General features: G+C 26.3%; 2 protein-coding genes across 2 annotated transcripts in view; both read left to right on the forward strand.

The window, feature by feature from the left end:
* Positions 1-15,807, forward strand: part of LOC107447041 (uncharacterized) — a gene marked incomplete in the record, with an annotated part of 71,434 nt that extends 55,627 nt beyond the window's left edge. The window contains 12 exon segments of the mRNA XM_071183801.1: positions 997-1,032; positions 1,692-1,739; positions 5,004-5,033; positions 7,561-7,593; positions 9,808-9,843; positions 10,031-10,078; positions 11,066-11,098; positions 12,784-12,831; positions 13,938-13,973; positions 15,009-15,056; positions 15,241-15,276; positions 15,764-15,807. Of these exon segments, the coding sequence (XP_071039902.1) occupies positions 997-1,032; positions 1,692-1,739; positions 5,004-5,033; positions 7,561-7,593; positions 9,808-9,843; positions 10,031-10,078; positions 11,066-11,098; positions 12,784-12,831; positions 13,938-13,973; positions 15,009-15,056; positions 15,241-15,276; positions 15,764-15,807 (476 nt within the window).
* A 1,480-nt stretch (positions 15,808-17,287) lies between these two features.
* Positions 17,288-24,518, forward strand: part of LOC107447044 (uncharacterized protein MAL8P1.12) — a 111,485-nt gene continuing 104,254 nt past the window's right edge. The window contains exons 1-11 of the mRNA XM_071183802.1: positions 17,288-17,315; positions 17,406-17,453; positions 18,182-18,217; positions 20,019-20,054; positions 20,139-20,186; positions 21,655-21,690; positions 21,804-21,839; positions 21,933-21,980; positions 22,647-22,682; positions 23,267-23,302; positions 23,419-23,466. Of these exons, the coding sequence (XP_071039903.1) occupies positions 18,184-18,217; positions 20,019-20,054; positions 20,139-20,186; positions 21,655-21,690; positions 21,804-21,839; positions 21,933-21,980; positions 22,647-22,682; positions 23,267-23,302; positions 23,419-23,466 (358 nt within the window). The 5' untranslated portion in view covers positions 17,288-17,315; positions 17,406-17,453; positions 18,182-18,183. The remainder of the gene's footprint in view (positions 17,316-17,405; positions 17,454-18,181; positions 18,218-20,018; positions 20,055-20,138; positions 20,187-21,654; positions 21,691-21,803; positions 21,840-21,932; positions 21,981-22,646; positions 22,683-23,266; positions 23,303-23,418; positions 23,467-24,518) is intronic.

Here is a 24,518-nt window from a genome sequence, read left to right on the forward strand (position 1 = left end):
TATATAAAACTAGTTTTTTTGTGTTGCGTTCATTTGCTGTAACTTTAAAAATATTAAACAACACTAAACAAATTTTTAAGAGCAAATTAAAATTAAATGCATTTTAATTTTAGATTTGAAAAAATATTGTATGAAACTGATCAATATATAAGTAATTAAGTTAGTTTTGCATGCGCGAAAAAATGTATAAATGTGTTTTCATAATTTTGTAGTTTGCCTTATACATTATATTTTGTAGTTCGCCTTGAATATCTTAAGAAATGTAAAAAGTTTGAAGAAATTTTCAATTACTTTTTGAATGAAACTTAATTACTTTTTGAATTAAACTTGATAAGGGATTTTCCACAAATATTATATCGTATCATATGACAGAATTAAATAACAAATGATAATACTTTACAAGAAACGTTCATGCACTGTATAAGGAAAGAAAATATGTGAAAATGACACTTTTATGGAGGATGATCCTAACAGGTTCCTCCATATTTCATGTTTTATTAAACTTGTTTAATAAAGCAAATTTAAATTTGTGGAAAACTCCTTATTATTTTAAGCTTTCTTTCAAACAATGCAAAAATTACAAAGAAAATTGTTTGAAACTTTTCAAATTTTTAGGAAATTTAAACTAGATCTTTTCTTATTAGTTGCTAAATACGATACATTACAGAGTTAATTTTTCCAATCGTGCACTGTATAAAAGAACTACCTCAATTACTCATATCTTTCGTAGTTTTAAGCAGATTTTTCTTAAATTTTGAAACAATAATTTTGCTACTACTTTAAAATTGCACCAAAAGTTTCGTTTAAGTTTAATGAATATTTTTAAAGTTATAGCGCGAAAACTTAAGATAAAAAAAATTAGTTTTTCATAGAAATTTCCATATTTTCAGAAATATTTAGAGTTGATTAACGAAATTTTGTACAATCATTGCATATAATAAATAAAAAATTTTTACAAGTACCAAATTTATTGCTACATTTTACTTTCTATTTCAGCAATGGAGCTTCAAGAAGAAGAAGCAGAAAACAAAAGTAAGAATTTAAAACAAATTGTTATCAGCTTTAGAATATTTTAAATTACTTGTACATCAAGTTTACTCTGACATTTAATTGTATGATAGTGATATTTTTAGTGATAAAATAACTATTGTTGCATGAGAGCTTTTAATATAAAGTTTTTTCTCAGTAATTAAATTTTTTAGAATAAGACTATATAATAAAAGCAAGAGTGATATGCACATTTTATCAATAATTACAAATTAAAATTCTGTGTATTATGAACTCCGATTTACATGCAATTATGTTTTTACTGCAGTATTTTATAATTCCATGTTGCATTAAATATTTTAATATCTCTGAAGAGGTACAACACTAAAACAACAGAATATAATTTAAATGTAGGCCTTAATTTTTTAATTTGCTTACTCCTGTTCTTAAGTCTTTCAATTTTATTTTCATCCTTTAAAAGTATTGCATCATTTTAAAAAAAAATCCAGATACCCATAGAGCATAATATAAAGTAGTAAATTTTATCATTTGATCTTAAGATTTAAAACCGTTCTATACTATTTACGTTTCAATGATTCTTTACATCATTGCGTCATTTATTTGTATTTTTGTAACATTAAAATATAATATTTATTTTACAAATAAACCATCCATTTGATAAATGTGATATTCTATTTTTCAAGTCAAGTTTGAAATAAAAAGAGCAAAATTGCTAGCAAATATCACTAAAGGTAAGTTAAATTTGTGTTACTTTTAATATAAAACGCAACTTGGTGTTTTTAATAATTTTTTCCTCGCAGTTAATTGATAAATTAATGTAGTTTTTCTAACCCACACATTATGCTATTTGATTATGTTGTTAAACTGTAAATTGTTAAAATGTTATTACATACAATATGGTAAAATTTACCATATTGTATGTAATAACATTTCTGAAGAAAAATAGAAATAATTCTAGTCAGTAATTCTAAAATATCTCGTATTCAGACTATTCACATGGAATTCACCGGAAATTCTGTTTTTTTTTATGCATTGTAGTTCTTATTGCCATACATTTAGTAAAAATTATGAAACGGAAAACGAATTTCATTGAATGAATGGGTTTAATGCCATATTCCAAAGTATTCTCAAAAAATTACTGAATTTTAACCACATTTTTTTACAAATTATAAAACGTTAATTTATTGTTAATTTTATCAAGATCATTATAAAGAGATTCGTTAAAAATTTCTGAGCTTTAACATAGAGCCAAAAATATGGTAAATGTTAGCATTTTTTATTAATTATCAACATCCTTTCTTTCTCCACAAATTAATTAAAAACCGTATTATTGAAAAATTTATGTAAACATGGTTTTTAGGATATGTAAGGTTATATTCTAATAATTATAAGACTCAAAAAAAATTTTAAAGCAGTAATGTAATTCATTTTCAATATATCTATGTCAATATGATAAGAAAGGTTTAATCTTTCTATTCTTGTTCTTTTTTTGTAAATTTTTTGATCAAACTATTAAAAGTATTTTTACGGTACAATATTTTTAGACCGAATTAAACATATTGTACGGAATTTTCGGAGTTGTATATGCGCCATGCTAATTTTTTTTTAAATAATCTTATGTTGAAAGTCAATTTAAATCTCTTAACTTATAGTTCTGAAGGTTGAAAAAAAAATGACTAAAACGCAATTTTTGAAGAAATGGTGATTTCATTTTAATCATCCTTAATATCCTTATATTTAAACATATTAGAATGTAAAGATGCTCGAAAGCGTCGAAATTTTTCAATAATATAGGCATTCATAACTGTATTTTACGATGAAATCTGCTTCAAATAGCTATTAATGATTTTTTTAATAATTTACAACATTGATTCCCGAAGAAAATGCCTGATTGAATTTTGATGTTTCTCCACCCAAAAAACTAATTTATGTCTTTGGTATTAATTCAGTTGAAAACTATGGTTCTGATAAGGAAATTAAAAAAATATTTTCTGAATTTGAACATTTTTAAGCATTTTGACTTCTTATTATAGACAAAATATTAGAAATACAGATTTCCCGTCCTAATTTTTGAAACAACTTGCTGTTTAAAATTATATTAGAAAATATAAACATTAATTGTAAATAGATACAAATTGTAAAAAAGTGATAAAATTATATGTATGAAATATATATAGATGGCGCCAATGGAAAACAAAAACAATCGGATCCAATCGTTGAAACAACAACATCAGTACATACATTTAGATTTACAAGATTTTACTTATTAGTACCGTGGTTGTCTCCAAATTAGTTGCATTAATATAATATTGTTTTTGCACTTTAATGTGTCCGAAAATGGCATACAATTCCTTCTTAAGGAGGCAATGTGATAATTTTAGGGATAATTTGTATCATCGAAAAGGAACATATGAAGACAATAAATCGGTATCGTACTGCCCCACAACGAAAACAAGGTATAGCGCCCGCATTAAATATGGATAATTTCACTCTATATCTATGTTCAATTTTACTACTTGAGGACACCAAATATTTATGGAAAATATTAATTTATATGTATAAAAGAGTTTTTTTCATTAAATCAACTAACAACCGCATCAATGATGCTTAATTAATTCTGGTAATAGTTACTAATTGAAATAAAAAAATAAGCTATGTACTAAAACTCAAAATTAATGAGATAAAAGTACTTATTTTGTTAGGGAGATCCATAAGAGTTCGCCATGCTATCATTGACACTAATAATGCATGATTTTGGTAAAATTCACTAATGGCATTATGGAGATTGATGCAATTTTAATATGTACCAAATATATTCTTATATTGGTTCAAAGCCTTTTGAAAAAAAATCGGTGCCTATTAAAGCTGCGTCTATACTGTATTTTTTGTATAATAGAGGCTCAGGAAATGTGACTTTACGTCTCCTCCAAGATATAAGTACAGAAGAAAGTAGCTTGATTAAAGTAAATTTTAAATATTAGTTGATTAGATCAATAACATCATGCCAAATAATACCGAATATTTTGATTTTTCTTCAATATTTTAATTGTATAGACATACGCATGGTGCTCACTTTTGCTTAATTTAATAATGTAAAACTATCGAGAAGGGTAAATAAAAAATAGTTTCAGCATTATTATATGTATCGGTATCTGTCTTGGAGTTTTGTGCAAGATTCCTTAACGTTGTTCAGCTCTGATTTATTGATTCTCTTTTTTACGTCATACAAAGAATAAGCATTTTTTTCAAGGAAAAAAAGACTCAGCTCTTCTGAAACGTTTTTGACTGAGAATAAAAAAATAAAAAAGTTTTGTTTGACGATGATTCCGTGAAGGCGATAAAGAATCATAGCTAGTACACACTCAGAGAACTCAGGACGCGTACAAGACGATAATTCAAGGACTAATAACAAGCCCTTCAACTTTCCACAAAGAAAGAAGACTGGTAGGAAATTCCCCTAGGTAGGAATACAAAAACTCCCAAGAAATCTTTGAGGATTAGATAAGATCTATATTTAAGAGAAGTTTAGACTGGGGCGGCGGAAGAACGAGAACTATGGAAGAGTGAAGCCTCTCCTAGAAATTCTCCTAGCGTTATTTCTTATTTCCATAGCAGCAGGCAGCCTTAGACTTTATGTCGAAGGAAGCTCTTTTTGTATACAAAATTTACGGTATTTAGCTTATATATCTAAGACGATAACGAAAACCTCAGAACCTCTCTTTTAATGAAATATTTTGCTTTTGCAAACAGTCCATATGACGGTTATTGAGTTTTTTCATCCCAACTAGGATTTTTATTAAATTTCAGCGGAATTTTCACAGTTTTCACTATGATTTTCATTAAGATTTAAACAGTTTAATGTAAAAGTGTGTAAATTGAATGCCTATGTGTATTAGTTAATAGTTTAGAATATAGAAAATAATATTACAAATAATAATTTTTTTAATAAAAATTTTGCTGTTTTCATAAAATGCATTAATTAAGGTTGTTTTTAGCTATGCAACTTCAAGATGAAGAAGGAAAAAGTACGTAAATTGTTTACCATTGAAAATTTTTTTCAAAATAACAGTGTTATTTCTGTGTGCTTTTTTAGAAAAACAAATTAATGGTTTAGAAAAAAAAATTAGCACGAATCTCCCCGTTATGAAAATTAAGTTTTTAAGTTATCTTCCGAATGTTATATAAAATTACAAAACAATATAAATCATATATAGTTACGTTAATCAAATTATAATGAATAAACATAATTCTGAATTTTAAATTTTACTTTTTTAACCCTACAGGTGTTTATCCCTTTGAAATTTCACCCTACATAATAATAACCATAGAAAACACCAGTTTTTTGATGTAGGAATCCACAGCTTAAATTTTGGATAAATCTTGGGAAAACGCTAAAAATTTAACTTTCTTAAACTTAGAAAATAGTTAAGCAGAGATAAGCAATGGAAATAATTATACTTAAAAGAAAAGCTCGTTTAAAATTTAAAAAAATATCTACAGCTAAAACATTTATCTTAACTACCTTTTATCTCTTGTTTTCTTTTACTTTCGCTTGGTATAGAGCAGTGATCGGCAAAGTGCGGCTCCAGAGCCGCATGTGGCTCTTTGGCTCCTTAAGTGCGGCTCTGGCACAAATATCCACGGAAGGCGCAATAATATTTCCATTAAAAAAAAAACTAGTAAGTAAAAAATTACATAGGAGCCAAAGATCTTTGGCTCCTTAAGTGCGGCTCTGGCACAAATATCCACAGAAGGCGCAATAATATTATCATTTTAAAAAAAACTTGGTAAGAAAAAAAATTACATCTTATTTTGATAAATTAAAATTCTTCTATAAATCGAGAACATGTATAATTTTTTGTTTAAGTTAAAAGATAGATAGGTAACTAAATTTTCATATTGTTGTAAAAATACGTACCGAATATCAAGTTTAATTTTATTAGTTTTCGTAAACGTAAATACAAACCATGTACAAGCTACCGGCTGAAATTGCTCGTATGTTTTCGGCGTACTCCGGTGTGATACAAAGGTACCACAAGCATGCGCGCATACTTTTTCTAAAGTAGTGGGGGTACAAATTGGCTTAAAATTAAAAACAACAACATAAAAACCTGACTTACTCAAACTTTCCAAGGAGATGCAAGCACATTGTTCGCATTAATAAATATTTATTAAGTATGAAATTTAGTTTTATTTAGTGTACTACTTATTTAGTGTAATAAAAGTTTACTAAACAAGCAGATTTGGCTCCCAATTTTTTTAAAAATTGTTGTAATGTTCATATTTGGCTCTTTGGCTAATAAGTTTGCCGACCACTGGTATAGAGTGTTAATTTTTTGATGAAATTTTTCGATATATGATTATAATTTTAAAGCTATAGCATGTTTGTTTAGATTATTTTTTTCTGAATTTCATAAAATTGCAAATTTTTGAATATCAGTAAACCATTTCATTTTCTGACGTAAAAAAGCCCAGTTTTATCGTTATCGTTCAGAAACGTGAAATTTTTGAAAGTTTTCTCAAACCCGAGATAAAGGTCGGAAGAGCAATAATTGCAAGGAACACTAATCGGTAGAACACTAACTCAAAACTATTATTATTATCGATATTTTGTATATGTGTATTAATTTACGAAACATTAGTAATTATACACATCTTAAACAAATATACAGTTATTTGAAATGCTTATTCTTCAAAAATAAACTTATTAATTTAAATTTAATTGAATTGAATAGTTTAATACTCCTCTCTATTTGCTCTCAAAACAATGACCTAAAACTTTACCTCACTAACCCAGATTTAAAGTAAAAAAAAACTTAAATGGAATGAAACATAAGAGATTTGCTGATATTTTTTGCAATAAAATTTTATAAAAATTTTTGAACTACTCTACTTTTTCTTAAATTTCTCAAACATATTTGCGTAAATAATTACGATTTCAAAAAGCAAAACTGCGATAGTTGAATTTTTTATGCAACTAAAACTTTTAATTTCATTTCCAAAATTTTTTAGATTATTTTTCCAAAAAGACAGGCTTTGTTGGAATGTTACACTTTGCACGCAATATATATATATATATATATATATGTGTGCGACCTTAAAAGCTTTAAATAATGTTTACATGTTATTCCTTTTCTGTAAATTATTAAAAACGAAGCAATCTTTCTCACACTTTGAAATTTACTCAATGTCTATTAATCTATTTTTGGTTCTAATATGCATTAAGTAAAAGTAAGACTTTTTTCCCTTCACTCTTTGTGGGAATCGCACGATCTATTTAATAAACCAATTACAATTACAAAGATTTCCCTTATTCCCTAAAACGGGATATTTTACAAATTTTCATTGGAAGATTTTCCCTAACTTTTATTGAGCAGCATGATGATTTTGTGTTTCACTCTCGATTTCCATCTTCATATAATGATTATATATAAAATTGATNATATATATATATATATTGTATATTTACCAATTTAAATTAACTAATTAACTATGTATTAATTATATACTGAATAACTTTACCATAAAATTATTTTTCTATTCTTTTTTCAGCCCTTGATCCATTCCTTGTATTTATAACAAATGGTATTTTTTGCATTCATTCATTATTTATTTGATTTTTATTAGTACATTAGCTACTTTGTGTTGACAAAAATTTGGTATAATAACTTTTGTTTAAATGCAATCAAAGACAAAACTATTTAAAAAGTAGCATAACAACATTTAATTTTCTATATACATTATTTCCAAACTATCAAGAGAACACCTAAAAAAGAATTTTAAGATATTTCAATACAACGATTTGCATTTCTTAGTTCTTGCTCACTAATTACCCATTTATTTGAATAAATAGGAATTAATCTAAAAGTATCAAATTTGTAGATCTATAGAAATAGGATAAAATCTTTATAAAACTAAAGATTTTCTTATTCTTTCTCTTTTTTATATCAAGAGAAAAACTATGAAATGAAGCACAATTAATTGTTTCTGATTTTTAAAGGATATATCCTAATTTACTTTAGATTTGCTCATTTTAACATTGTCTCATACAAACTTCCTAGCATCTTATTGTCCCCTAACATGCGTGGTATTACAAAAGACAAATGTTAATTTATTGCTGAAATTAATTCTACTCATTTTTCATAAATTTCAATTCCATTTAACAAAAATTATAAATCACCAAATGAAGTGGTTTTTATCTTTTTTTAAGGATATTTGAATAATACATTCATTCATATTTGCAAAATACTGAAAAATATTACTTTTTTAAGTTCTCAAAAATACTTAAAAACTTAAAATTATAGATTCAAAGAAAGCAGCAGGTTTGCTTTTTTTATTAAATTTTAAAGTTCATATTTTTAGTTACGCAAAATAGTTAAAACTTTTCATCTTAAAATATCATCATAAAAAATGCTATCTTCATTTGAAGAACATTATGTAAATTAAAACTAGTTTTTTCTAGGAGTGATTTTATTTGAGTTGAAGTAAAATGCATTTGTCGGAAAAAGAAAATACGTTGAAACATTTTATGAATTAAAATGCCTATTTAAGAAGAATAAATTAAATATTTATCCAATTTAAAACGTAATTACGTGGGATACGTGTTCAACAAACCAGATACAACTGTTATTTACTGTGCAACTCCAAAAATTTCGAGAATAATGTCCTCGATATGTTTTTTCGGTGGAACTACCAGCCTATTCTTATTAATTCAGCCTGAATTATGGGAAGCTACTAACAGTTGGTATGTAAAATGTACGTGTATTCAAATATAAAAAAAGTAAACAACGTATGTTAAGGCCGTTTTAATGCAGTTTTAAATAACTGTAACTACCATACCACTACCTATCGCAACTATTCCCAGATCTCCATAGTTGATACATATTGTAAAATAAGAAGAAAAATACTAAATAAGTTACTTTATGTACAGAAATATATTTGAACGTAATATAGATGAGTTACAGATTTTTGAACTCCTTTAATCATGAAAAATAATGGTTGTGGTGGACCAATGAGTACGAACTAATAATGATAGAAACTTTTGTCTGTAAGATAAAGATAACATTGGCCTCGATAATGATAAGACTGATCGCTATGAAGAGACAAAAAAAAATTATGAAATCCACCACAATTCTGCTGTACCTCCTTATAAATGACAGTTAAAACTAAAAACTTTATTATTATAATTTTTTTATGGAAAATAATGCTATAAGTTTCAACATGTTATCAACAAAATAATTAAGACATTTCTAAAAAGTTTTAAAGTGCTTTAACGAGTTTTTTAAATTTATGAAATAAAAACCAGCAAAAATACAAAACTTTCATATGAAAAGCTTAAAGCATTATTGTAAGAAATAAAATTATTTTAATTTACGATTATAAAAATTGAAGAATTTTTTTAAATTTTAATATAGTATATGGAAAAATGATTCCAGTTAAATAGAGTTTATAAATTCAAAGGTAAAATTTTCAACAAAATTGAACGCCGTCAAAAGTTGATGTAATATTACGTGTTTTCTTTTTAAATTTCGAATATAAAATATATAGTTTTAAATTTATGCCGATGTGCAATTTTAAATATTATTATCATAAGCGAAAGATAAGTTTTTAGTATTTAATTCCAATTAAAGACTTAAATGACTGAAACACATTATAATAAAACCTTGAAACAGCAGATTGTATTAAATTAGAAATTTAAATGCGTACTACTAAATGTCATAAATATTCCAGAACATCAAGATATTTGAATTCCATTAATTTTAATTTATTGAGTTATTTTATTGAATTAAACTATTCTAGAAATGCAGTTACAAGATAAAGAAAGAAAGGAAAAAAGTAAGTCTAGCATTGCTTTACTATAACGCAGTTTATATTTTAATTTTTAATGATATTTATGTTTATGTAATGTGTTATTTATGTAATGTAAGATTAAAATAGTAACTAGAAAAAAGCATAATTGCATAATTATATAATTAAATTATTGCATCTTTTGTAAGTTAATTAAATACGAATTATGTTTTAGTTAAATTCGATATGAAAAAACAACAACTTCTGACCAATATTACCATAGGTAAGATTTTGCTTAAAATTTTTTTGAATTCATTCTTATATATTCATTGGTAAATATTATATTTCTTTCAGTTTGTTATATATTTTTTCAATATCATCTTTCTCATGAACGATATTTTAAAAATGTAAATTTAAAAAAGTTAAATTGAATATTGATTTATTATTGTTGTTATTAAAAAGTTTCATATCCTGTAACAAAATCAAATTGTTTACAGCATATTATCAATCGTGCACAACTTATATTGATATAACATGACTATTTTTAAATTACTAACATATTTAAAATTATGAATGTTATATTATTGCTTATTCCTTATATTCTAGCAAAAACAATCGTCCCGTTGTTTCCATACAATTTAGTTTAAATTTACTAATAAAACTAAATTCACAATAACTAAATATTTTAATTAAATAATATTACAACAGTAAAATTTTAACAAAATGCATCAATTTCAGTTAAATTCAGTAAAAAGTTGTATAGCCAAACACCAAAAATTGTAAATGCAGAAAATAAGAAAAATTTCTATTCAAATATTGCTTCTTCAAGCATTCTTAAAACTATTAATTTTCTTAAGAACGATTATTTGTAATGAACTTGAATTTTCTGTTAAATAAGATTTAAAATATAAAAATACATCGCTTTTTTAAGTTTTTCAGTGATTAAGCTCTTCTTGTCATAATTTAATTTAGAACTATTTTCTCATGACCGAAAACATTTACTGTAAATTTTTGAAATAATAACATTTAGTTTGGTTTACACAGTAAAAAGAATAAGTTTAAGTTTATTAAAATGAGTTGAGATAGTAATATTTTTAATCATTGTCTCAAGTTTCACCATTTGCGTCATGCATTATTTTTTTCATTTAAAATGAGTAATAAAACGTTTATTTCCCTTAATCCTTGGAATACCTTATCTTGTAACAAAATGCACAAACTATATTACTTTTCTGAAGACTAAGATTATTTTTAATGTGCTTTTTCTTTAAAGCATTGGAATTACAAGAAGAAGAAAGAAACAAAAGTAAGTAAAAAATTTCAAAAAATTTAACACGTTTCTTGGTATCAGCCGTAGATTATTTCTGAATTTCATTGGGTAATAATTCAGACATAACTTTAGTTATTATAATAAAATACCATAGACTAATTGTACACTTTCGCAACTCATACTTTTCAATAAATTCGTACTGCAAAGAAAACGTAATAATACTGCTGTTAACAAAGAGATAATGAAGCAAAAGTAAATATGTTTATTTTCCCTTTTCTGCAAAAATAATAAAAAAAACTATTTTTGAATTAAAATGATACATCTAGCGTGTTTGGGATGAAATATTATCATTTCATAAAAAGCATGAAGCATCAATTTCTTTATGTAAAAAATGAATAATAATATCAAACTAATAAAAAGCAATTAAATTATTTAGGCTATAATTCAAACAGTTCTTGTAATATAGATGTGCACATATGTTAAAAATTATAAGACTGTTTTATTTTTAAAAAAAATAATCATCGGATTATTTTATGAAAACATTGTAAGTTAGCGTTTTCAAATGCTTTTTTTATGATAAACCTAAAATAGCAATACATTGAGTTTAACTTATTTTGCTTTGAATCGAAGCTTTGATGTTTCAGTTTTATGTATTGCTTTGTTCACTGTGTAATTAATCTGCTTAAGACAATAATTCAAATTTATAACAAATTGCTCAATAGTTCAAAAAATTACTTTTCAAGTTACATTGACTATAGATCGCAGTAAATAAAATTATCTTTGTAAATTAATGATTGCTTTTTATTAAACTCAAAATATTTCGTAAGAGTTATTTGATGTAATTTATTCTCAGAAAAAACAAGTCACACAACATTAGAGTATACCGTCAAATTTAAAATTTAAAAAAAATGAACGCTTAAAACGCTTTAAAATTTTAAAAAATGCTGAAATAACAAATTATATTCCTCATAACACAAAACTACTCGATAAAATCAAAACGTAGATTTTTCAGGCATGAAGGTAGTTTCAAAGCAATAAAAGAGCATTATATTTAACGGCGAAACGAAACATTCTGCGAAAGTCAACTCATCTACTGATTAACTTAAAAATAATTTTGGTTAGCTATACTTAACACTAGAAAGACGGAAACTTAGTTTATGCATGTATTGCTCAAAAGCAGTCAAAATGACTGGATTGTAAAAGAATAAATAATGTGTAAAGGAATTTGTTTAAAATTAATTTTTAATATGTTTTATATTATTCACAGTTATATAATAGGTTATTAGTGAATATTAACAATAAAAAAATTATACGCTGTATAAAATTCTGAGAAATTGTGTCATTATATACATCATTGTTTCTCTAATTCAATTTCAAAGCAGTCAATATGACTTCCTTAAGCAATCTAGGGATAATTAAGGATCTAATACATTTTAAATAAATGAAAATGTAAATTAAGCCCTTGGAGGGGGTTTGAAGCCCATCTAATGACAGACAGATGGGTACCAGTTTGTCTGGGCATTGAAGACGGCTAGTGAACAATGCTGGCCACATTAGTACAATTTTGCTGTAGGCCAACAAGTTGCAGAGCATTCCCCTGCATTAGCACACTGACCAATAATGGGCTTTACTTTTATTTTGCACTCTGTACTACTCGCTAAATTTAGAAAAATCTTTGCTTTAAATATTTTATAGATTTTTTCTTGTGTTTTGTTTTGTAGCTGAAGAGGAAAACAATGTATTACAGCTGATTGCAATCATAACTAAAGGTAATGATTTAAACGTTTCCTTTATTTTAAATACTAGTAGGTAATGAAATGCATAACTTAAAATTTATAATTACTGATTAAGATAAAAATGAAAACTTTGTATTATTTTTTCTACAATTATTTACTTCTTTATTCGCTTCAGTTAATTTATTAAATAACACTTTATTATTTTAGTGGCGATGTAATTTCCTGTTGTGTCTCTTTTCGTATGAGTATTCTTCTTCATCTTAATTATATCACAATTCAATGTATTGTTTTTATCACCGTCGCAGAACCCACTTTTGTGTTTACGGCGCAATTTCTAGTTTACCACTACCTATGTTCAACTCCGTTGGCACTACCAATGTTTTTAACCCGATCTAGTAGACATGGGAACTTCTGGATTGAGTATAGGCTAATTTAGCCATCGTGGAAGAATTTATAACTGAACTAACCTGCGTTTACATTACATGTAGAGAAAAACCGCGAAACTCATCCTTGATTCGTCTGATGATAAGGGGACTTTAACCTACGGTCTGTCTCCCACTGAGGATATTTTGCGTGTGGTCAGTGCGAGTCGAGTGCGGAAATTGTATCGCTGGGATTCGAAGCCGGGCACCTCATTTAGAGACGAGTGCTCTTTCCCCTGAGCCACCACGACTTCTTAAATCAATGTATATCTTATTGAAAATCAACAAAAAAAATGATTTCATTAAAACTTGTTTAACGTATTTCTTCTAAAGAAGCAATCAGTTCACATTGGTACTATCGGTGTTTTTTAATAGATTGTAATCCAATAAAAAATCAGTTACGGAATAAAAGTTAAGATTAAGTTTTTAGCTGTTAAAAAATAAGTTTTTTAAAAAATCAGAAAGCTTTTAGAAATCACGCAGGCATAATTTTGAAATTTGTTTAACTTTTTAAGTTAATTATTCGCGTCAAATCAATTGTGTTCGCTTTATCAGTCATATTTAAAGACGAATGTTCTTTTGTTTGACTTAAAATGCAAGTAAATTGTACACAAATTAAAGTTAAATTTATTATTAATATTAGTTTTTCCACTTCTGTGCATCTATACGAAACAAAACTTGATATGATTGTTCTTAATGCTTTTATTTGCATCTTAGCCATGAAGCTGCAAGAAAAAGAAAGACAATTTAGAAGTAAGACAATTTATAATTAAGTACAGTATATTCATAATAGTTATAACTACGCACAATATTTCAGCTTTTATTAGTTTTTCCCATCATGTTGTCATTTATTAATATTTTATTTATTAATATTTTATTTATTAATACTTTATTTATTAATATTTTATTTATTAATACTTCATAATTATTAATAATTTATTTTTATTTTATTAATATTTTATTAATATTTTATTTTTCAGAATTTCAAAAAATATAATTGTTCATATACTACATGTTTTATTTATCTGATCGTTAAAAAAAATTATGTGAATCGTGCTTTTAAATTCTTTTACATCAAAGCAGAATTATAATATTATGTTATCTACAAATATACTTTCACGTTAAGATGATTTATTGAAACACAAACTGAATATATGCCCTTTTCTATGCGTAAAGGGAAGAATGAGATTTTATGCATACTTAACATGCTTTATAAAAACGTGAATGTGTTAAAAACATGATTGTGTTAATGGTGGATAAATTCGGCTTTAAGTAATTTTCGCCAGACTTGTATTTGAATATACCAAAACAATTCAGTTAAGAAATCAATCAAAATTCTTCGATAATTACTTTTAATGTATTTTGTAGTCAAAATAAAATATATTTTTTGCATAAATAAATTGACATTTTCAGTAAAACAAATTGAATAGAATTTGTTTGCATAGAAAAATGCAACAATACTTGATTGTACTGAGGCAAATAAATTCTTGCTCAATCTATTGTTTTTTAAGATTGAATATAAAATGATAAATCACTATATTTTTTATGTAATCGAGTTAACTTATACTACATTTTTCCCATCAGACAAATTTGCTTGCAAAAATTACAGTATTTTTTTTTAATTAATACAGTAATGTGTACTACTGTGACGAATTACATGGTTGCATTATTGAATGTTCGCCTAAGATTTGTTAATCATTTGTTAAGAGGAAATAGCATATGAACTGCATGTTAAATAGGATACAAACTACAAATAATCATCTAATTTTAATCTTTCTTTGGTTAAAGTCAGGTTTGAAGCGAAACGTGAACAACTGCTTGCAAATATTACTAAGGGTAAGTTTTGTATGCTTTATTTCTATTGATTTTAATGCTTAACAAATATTTAACACTCCAATGAAACTTCACTCAATATACCGCAATAACAAAAGATATTTCAAATATTTTTTTAACTTTCTACGTATTTTTGAAATGATTCAGATTAAGAGGTGATTTAAATACTTCAAATTTTTAATTCTAGCAATCGAACTACAAACAGAAGAAAGGGAAAACCAATGTAAGTTTCTCAACCAATTCTAGCTCTTTCTAGATTTTCTAGATTTTGTAATCCAGCTTTTTTTACGAAACTAACGAGTAGCATATATTTAATACAAATTTTATTGTGTTGGTGTTTAACATGTATATATTTAAAATGTCACTCTGCGTTTTGCAAATAATAAAATAGGTTTTTTTGATCTAATCTACCATGTATTTTATATGAATTTTGTGCAATGAAAGATATTTATTAAATTAAAAGTTACTCTAGTTGTAATAAATTTAAAAGCAAAACAGATTTTATTAAAATAAATAAACTTAATAAATAATAAAATTTCCCATTTAAATCCATTGTTCTCCTTCACCAACGGCTTTTTATTGATTGATAATTTTACTTTAGATTCTTTATATTTTTCTCTCGAAATTTAGCTTTTGCGGCAATTAGATAACACTAAACACATGTTGCTAAGAAATCTAATGTAAATAAATTAAAATTATTTGTATTTCAGCTATGAAATACAAGGAAAACCAAATGAGTGTAAGTGTAGCGTAATATTAGAATAAAAATAACTAATGTACTTTTGCAACAAATCCCGATCAATCCCATCTAGTGGAAAATTCATTACTAGTTCGAAAATTTAAATTATAAAATATAAATTTATTGTTCAATAAATTCATCCCCCCCCCAAAATAAAACAAAAAAAGACTTCGCTTAATGCTTCGTTTCTCAAATATTTTATATCTCAGTAAATTAATATTTTGTTATTGCCAGGAAAATAATCTAGCAAGTTTTATTTAAAAAAAAAATATTTCACTCAAAGTTTTTATTTTTATTAATAAATGGGCCACAATTAATCTGCAATTTTAATTTTGCAATAAAAAAAACTATTCTTCCATGTATTAATATTAACTGCATATTTATTAGTATAATATTAGATGAGGTTTGGAAGGAGCTTTTGCTATTCTGATATTATTAGATCTCATTTCAACATACATACGTCAAAGTGACCCGCCATTTTAAGAAGTAAAATTGTTTTGGAGATATTTTGTGAAATTAAGGGAAGTTAAATAAAATGAAATAATAACGTTCTAAAGCATAACAAACTAATGAATTTGAAACTTAATGCCAAAAAAGAAACATTTATGCTTTTACGAGAATGTCTTAACAAATTTTTTTTGTAATAAAACTACTGTATGCATTATAATTTTTCCCAACTCATCATTTGCAGAATTTTAGAAAATATTAGACTAGCTTCATTACCTATTCAAAAAATAATAAATATATCTTGTCTATAAATAAGGGTAATCAGAATTTTGCTTTCATAAATACAATATTTATTTTAAAATTGTATCATAATTGCTTTATAAATCCATAAAAATTGGATGCTATGTAATTAGCATACTAAATAATAAATATTTTTAAATTAAATCAATCTTCAATTGTGTTTTTTAATTATATAATAGATGGTTAGTTCTACGACATTTTAAAGAATTAAAAATTGTATATACTTTTAATACCGGTTGCATAAACTGTTTAAGTTCACAGCATATGTGCCATAAAATTGGTTTCATAATAAATTTATTGAATGTAATTGTAGCGTATCTACCACTACAAAATTACAACTACATTTCACTAGTATATAAGACATGTTAACTCGACTCTATGTTGGGGTACCTTTTCATAGATGACTGTTGACATGGTCTGAAACTACTCTCCCCACATTGGTGACCTTCGGACGTGATGTGAACACGCCTACCTAGGCAGTAACGCCCACTTCGATATGAACACGCCTAACTAGACAGTAACGCCTACTTCGATGGATGATCCACATTGAACAGTTGACTTGCTACTTGTGACTGCAACATTATCCACCTCCTCGCACTGTTGCTACTCAGTTTCGAACACACAACGTTGGCCGGCATACACTCGACTGCTAAAGGCAACACAGGAGCGACTACGACCATGAAGTTAATACACCTCTCACATTCAGCACTCAAAAAGTACGGTGATCTTAATNACTATGATATTTTTGTTCAATCTACAAGAAATTAAAAATAGAAGTGAGTATTATTTGAGTGAGAAGTGAGTATTATGAGAAAACTAAAATTACTTGTAGGTTTTAATAAATATTTCACTTTTTCAATTTAAAGCAAAAGAAGAAAATAGAAAATTGGAATTGCTGAAAAAAATAAAACTAGGTAAGTTTCAAATTTTGAAAACTAATTTATTAACAGTTTTATCGTATCTTCATTTCCGTTTATCAATTTCATATAAACCATGACATAGAATCTTATAACTAATAGTTTTGCTCACTCTGATTTTTCCCATGTATTACTAAATGCTTCATTGCAAAAAATATGTGATAGTTACAATTTAATTAAATATATAATTCATTTTAATTTAAAACTGTTTTTTTTCTTTTAATTTTACTTTCAAACTGAGATGCGAAGAAACAGATGCCAACCATTGCAATAAATTTGTATGTTTTTATGTGTTGTGAAAATAATTGGCTTTCATAATAACGAGTATTTGTTTTCCATTCCTTATTTTCAATTAATAAAAGCAGAAATTATACTGTCATAATGCAAGAAAAGACAGAAAAAATAAAGTTTTTGTTAGCAGCGAAACAGGCCCAACTTCAAAATCCGGTGATGGATAGAAGGCTCATAAAAAAATTAACAATGACAGACAAATTAAGCAAAAAATGCAATTATCGTTTAACTACGGAAAAAATTTTATTGAAAACAACAATGGGTGAATTGAATTTGAGATTTGGATTGTACAATATCACTATATTCGATTATTGCAAATTTTACATTTTAGTCGATGACCAATAATTATTATTCATTATACAATTTAATTTAATTGATTTTCACACTTATTTATTGCACTTTTATTCTATTATAAGCTTTTACTTGCATTTCAGATATGTTGTTTCAAGGAAAGGATCTACCAAATGAAAGTAAATAAAAAACAAATTTTAATTATAAAATTTTAAGAAATACCAAAAAAAAGAGTATATATTACTTTTTTCAAAAATTGTTTTTTATAATTAAAGTTTCATTTTTTTCAAAATTATATTTTATTTCCGCAACATTATATTCATAACAAAATTGATATGTTATTACTTTTTACAAGTTTACTACATGAGTGTTTAAAAATAATAAAAATTAATACTAGGTATAAAAAATAGATTTTATAAAATTTGATTTTCGTCAGATAATAGAAAAAGAATTGAAATCCTCGAATAATTTCATATAGAAAGAATAAACAAAAGGTTTGCAGCAGTTAAATGAAAGCAATATATGTAAATGTATAGTAAAGTCAGAAGTATAGAGCTCAAATACAAACAGAATAAACCCGGTTGTTATATTTCCTCATCACTCTTTGCCCCAAACATCAGAGCCACAATAATCACGTGCTCCCGCTCGTTCGGAGATTTTGGCCAAGAATGAAGGAACATGTGACAGTTCAAATGAGTTCTCTTTTTTGATAGATTCGTGTTTTGTACTTAAACAAACAATGGAGGAAATTTGAAAGCTAAGGTTAGCAAATCAGTGTTAAGATTAGCAAAACAGTGTTAAGATTAGCAAAACAGTGCAGTTTTCAAAAATACTTAATTATTTGCTAACAGCCCTGTATCTTAATATTTTTAGAAGTAAACAAAAAAAATCGCTGTTTAAGATACAATCTAACACATATATTTCAGAATAGTTCCACATGGATTTATTTTCAAGTATTCCAAATTTTTGAAAACAATTACAAGAAAGGATTTAAGACTTGTAAAGCAATTGAAAAGTAAAGACGAAGTTCGAAAAAAAATTTCTTCGCCTTTATTCACTTCTTTCTTTTAACTTTCTGATTTTATTTTTACTTTGTACTTGTTATAATAAGGTTTAATGCCTCTGATAGTATTCTTGATTTTTTTTCCATGTGTTATTGTAATTAAAAAAGATCTGATGATTTCAATTGAGAAATACCTGATGATATTATTGAAGAACTAATATTTTAGTGTTAAAAATCTTTGATCGATTTATAGAATCGGCTTATATTAATTTTTTGTAATCCCTATTTTCCATTTGCAAATGCGTGTTATGTACAAAACTAATCCAAAGCAAGTCACTGAAATTGAAATTTAAAAAAAAAATAGTATACTCTTTTCTTTCAAAAACATTACAGAGAGTAAAATATTCAAGTCAAATAAACGAAGGGGAAAAGAAATAAAAATGTCGTCAAAACTTCACTTACTACATTTTATCAGTAAAACTAAAAATAATTATGCATTAATAATGAATAATTCTAAATAACCTTTACTTTATTGATTAGTTGTGCTCTTATTTGTTTTTATTTGCTTGTAAGACAGTTCAAAAAGTATTCATTTTGATTTTTGAATGTATAAAATGGAATAAACATGATTAATATGATTCTTTAAGGAAAAAAAAGCTTTCCTGCATTTAAAAGATAAAACAATTGCAATTCTAAAATGTGTTGAATTAACTTTCTCGTAAATCATATAAAGTCCTCCTTTAAAAAATTTTCTCTGCAACCAAATAAATTACCATGTTGATATTCAACGTTTCAATATCTCCATCGAATTTCTCCAATAGTCACGTAGTTTAATTTTGAGATTTATAGTCACGGGCGTGCTCTACTATATTTAAACTGTATATACAGAAGATTTTATTCTAGTGTAAAATTAAGAAATTATTATTGATATTTGTTGCTTAAAATAAACAAATAATTAATCATAATTTATTTTTCAGTTATATGTTTCGATTTAGAAGAAATGAAAGATCCAAGTAGGTATAATTTCGTTAGTACACAATATAATTTTCAAAGCGCTTGAAACTTTATGACTGAATTTAATTTGTTTCTTTTCAAAGCTAAGGCTGAAAAAAAGAAAATGGAATTGTTGCAAAACATTTCAATAGGTATGTCTTTGTTATTCATAAGAAATTACCGAAAACATAAAAGAGGTGTTCTCAAAGTTTCAGGCCCTGTGTCCCCCTTAAAAAAACTGATGTGAGGTCTCCCCTCCTTGTCCACCACTTGTGGTTATTATACGTAGTACAATCCGAATTTGAAAAGGAAGCTGATTATTTAATGAAAATATACTCGAAGAAATTTTTTTTTAAATTAAGGAACAGTATGATACTGACATTACTGGTTTAAAAAACAATCATAAGTCTGGTTAATAAAAACAAAATATCTGTATAAAGCCGTTTATTTTATATCTATTTCGTTCATTTGTTAACGGTTTCCCAGAAATTCTAGTTTCAAAATTATAGTTCTTATTACCACACATTTAGTAGCAAATTCAAAATGGAAATATAAACTTAACTGAATAAAGTTTTTTTTATACCATTCACTATGATATCATAATGGAAATACCAAATTACCTAATCACTTTACCTAATTTTATTACTTTTAATGTTAATTTCACCAATTACCAAAGTGCTTCGAAAAAACTTACGGTGCTTTTTGGTGCTTCCGTAGATCCAGAAACACGGTAAAATTTTAAATTATTTTAGTCGTTTTGACCATATTTTTTTCTAAGTGTAGCTGATTTATACACATAATTTAGTATTACTACGGATGTCATACTTTCTAACATATTATTATTTAACTATTATTACACATTATTATTCAAAAAATTAAATACAGATCAGAAATATTAAAAATAATCTAGGATGTTGATGAGGTTCTCATGTAATAACTGGTGCTCTCGCAATACTAATTATGATATTAGTATTGCGACTAATTAGTATTATTTTATTGTACGACAATGCTTGTCCTTAAAAAATTGTTGAATATTACGTTCGTACCTGTGAGCCAGACACTCTTCTCACACTCTTGAGGAAGTACGATAATTATTCTGTTTTCATAATAGTCTTGTGCTCAAGAAAAACGTACTGAAAATCACATTAATGTCGAAAATATTTACATGTGACCACAAGATTGAGATATTACGATTAGTTTTATTTTTTATATAATTGATTAAAAAATCTCTTAATTCCTTTGAAATTGTTTTGCCTCCTCTTCCTTTACTTGATGTACCGTATACTTCTATACATGGGAATGTCAGATAGTATGAACCACCAATGACATACATTTATTAGTTTCTAGATTCATCCAACAATTGAATCTTGAGTTATATATTTTTAACAAAAATATCAATTAAGAGAATTCTCTTCATTTACTTTAGTTTGATTGCAGAAATTTTTTGTTTGCTACTATTTTTGTTTTGGAAATGAAGTTTCCTAACTCAAAATAAACTACTATTTAGTAGAGAAAAAAATTAAATTATTTTTAAGGAAACTATTTTATGGAAACTTTTAAAATATATTTATATTAATCAAGTTCATTACTCTCTTAATTTTTTTTTCCTTTGTATTCCAGCTATGCAATTACAAGAAGAAAAAATTCCTTATGAAAGTAAGTAAAGAATTGAACTTATAGATATTGTTATAACGAGAAAAAATTAACCATGAATAATATTCTTTTGTTTTCAAACGATGAATAAAAATAATTAAATGTTTCTATTTCAGTTATACAATTAAACTTACAAAAAATGAAAATTTTAAGTAAGTATATTTTACAATTATTTTACTATAAATCTTTCCTCCTTTATTGAAGCAGTTGAAGTAAACTGCACTGTTTTATTTCTCCCTTTATAGCAAAAGCAGAAATTGGGAAAATGAAATTGCTGAAAAATATCACGATTGGTATGTAATTGTTCTTTAATTGTTTCAAAGTTTGGTAAATTATGTACTCTTGGTTATTTTTTTAAAATTTACTTTTTAAATTTCTATGGATGTTGTAAAAAAGAAAAACCTATAAACAATTTTTATGAAGCATCTTATAATCATGAACTTGACGTAAGGCGGGATTTTAATCAGAGAGAATGATATTTCAGAAGAGAAACTCTAGTTTTTTTTCGATGAATTTAGGCTCATAACTCTTAAATTATGGGAGAATAATCATAAGTTTCGGCATTCAAGCTGTCAAACATTTAGAATAGACATTTTGACATTTTAATGTTAATTTAAATTTTTATGCATTTTGCTATATCACAATCTTTGCTATATCTTTTTCAGAGGAAATTCCAGAGGATCTTCAGTTTTGACCTCCCATTCAAAACATCGAAAAACGTATTTTTCTATCAAATATAAAAAGAAATACTTGTCTAATATTTTTACAAAAGGAACATCTTGAAAATTTACACAAAATAAAAAATTTCAAGTTTCCATCCTGTTGGGTCATAGGAAAACTGGCCTGGCTCTTAATTTTTTGCAACTAAACCTACCCCTAAATAACACAATTCTAATTATGCATCATCCTGTATAAAATACAGCTTTGTATGAGAAATTTTCAAATATATATTTTTTCAGCTATGCAGTTACAACGGGAACAATTACCAAATGAATGTAAGTAATGACTACTTTAAAATAATCTTTATTTAAAATAAATATTATTTGGAAGCATAATAAAATAGTATATTTTACTACAATGTTTGTTTATTTTAGTAAAAAAGACTTAAAAAATTTCTTTTAAAAACCTTGAAAGAATAAAGCTCTAACAGTATCATAAATCAAACTGCTAATCAAATTATATCAAACTGGTATTATAAAATAAACTTTGCAATCAGTATTATAAAAACCAACAATACATTAACAAACTACTAACAATATCAAGTGATATAATATTAAAAAAAAAAACATTTAATTTGGTTGAAATTTCACGAAGTAGCTTTTTATACCGTGCTAAATCAACAGCTCTGTTTTTTTTTTCAGATTACCCTTTTTATTATTTTTCCCACAAACATAGTTAAAAACAATAAAGTAAATCTGTTTAACATTTTTAACAACAGCTAAAAAATATTTGCACAGCATTATGAAACTAGTAGTTTGAATAGAATTTGATATAAATAATATCACTATAGAACGTATTATAAATTAGTGATTTCATTAATTTTGTCTTTAATTACAATTAAAAAAAGTTTTCTCTTTAGTTATCCATCTAAACTTGCAGGAATTGAAAAATAATAGTAAGTTATTTTTGGCATCTAACTCAATATTTCTCTTTCAAATATTGCTAGTGATGTTAAGGAAAATTAAACTTTACTACATTCTCTGTTTTAAAATGCTTTTTTTTTTTTTTTAGCAAAAGCTGAAATGAAGAAAATTGAATTGCTAAAAAACATTACTTCAGGTAAATCTTAGCTTTTAACGTGTATTTATTTTCATTTACGTTTATTTTTAACAATTAATTTTGAACAGAAAAATACCTTTTTCCAAGTGTTCTGTCCAAAGGAAGAAATATTGGCATTTATTCAGAATTTCTCAAACCTACTTTAAAGTAGAAATGTTTAAATATGATTAAGCACTGTAATATTTAAGTAAGTAACATGTAATGTGCATAATATAAGTAATAATCTGTAGTACTATGAAATACAAGTAACAAAAATATATTTTGAAAGTAAAATTTTAATTAAATAGATATCTAATGGGAGAAAAAATTTCAATTTCTATACATACCAGAACCATTGCTTGTTCTATCTTTTAAAAATGTAGCTTAAAAATAAAAAAGTAGAGAGTTCTCTTTCGTCAAAGATTGAGACGTAACCGACAAGCTGATATTAGTTTTTTACTTTATGAAATGCCAAAACGTAGACAAAGACATTAAGTTGATGCAGTTAATACCCTATATCGTAAATGTAAAAAATTGAAATTGCAAAGAAGATAAAGCGTCGTAGGTGATGTAAGTGTACGTAATTCTTGCGGGTCGGCGCGCGCAGGACAAAACTGTGATAAAAGGATGAAGAGCACCGTAGTTAAAGACATTCGCTGCAAGTACAAGTGATTTGTTTTGTGAAACATGTCTTCAAGAAATTATTTAGACGTCTTTACTCGAGGAAGAACGATCGGGAAGCTTGAGGAGGGGCGTAGTGTGACCAGTGTCGCCGAAGAGCTCGGGATCAGCAAAAGTGTTGCTTCTCGTGCTTGGAATGCCATTAAAACTACAGGTACAGCTGTTCGGAAGGTTGGTGGTGGTCGTCCAAGGAAAACAACACCAAGAGATGACCGTTACATTGTCCTCCAGACGAAAAGAAACCGTTTTCAGTCAGCGAGCGCCATATCTCAGCAACTGTGCACAGCCACAGGACGACAAGTATCAAGATTTACAGTGGCCAGACGCCTCCACAAAGGTGGCTTATTTGCTAGACGTCCTGAATGCTGCATACCTTAAATATTACGCCATTA

This window comes from Parasteatoda tepidariorum, chromosome 7 (assembly GCF_043381705.1).
Source record: "Parasteatoda tepidariorum isolate YZ-2023 chromosome 7, CAS_Ptep_4.0, whole genome shotgun sequence".
Lineage (NCBI taxonomy): Eukaryota > Metazoa > Arthropoda > Arachnida > Araneae > Theridiidae > Parasteatoda > Parasteatoda tepidariorum.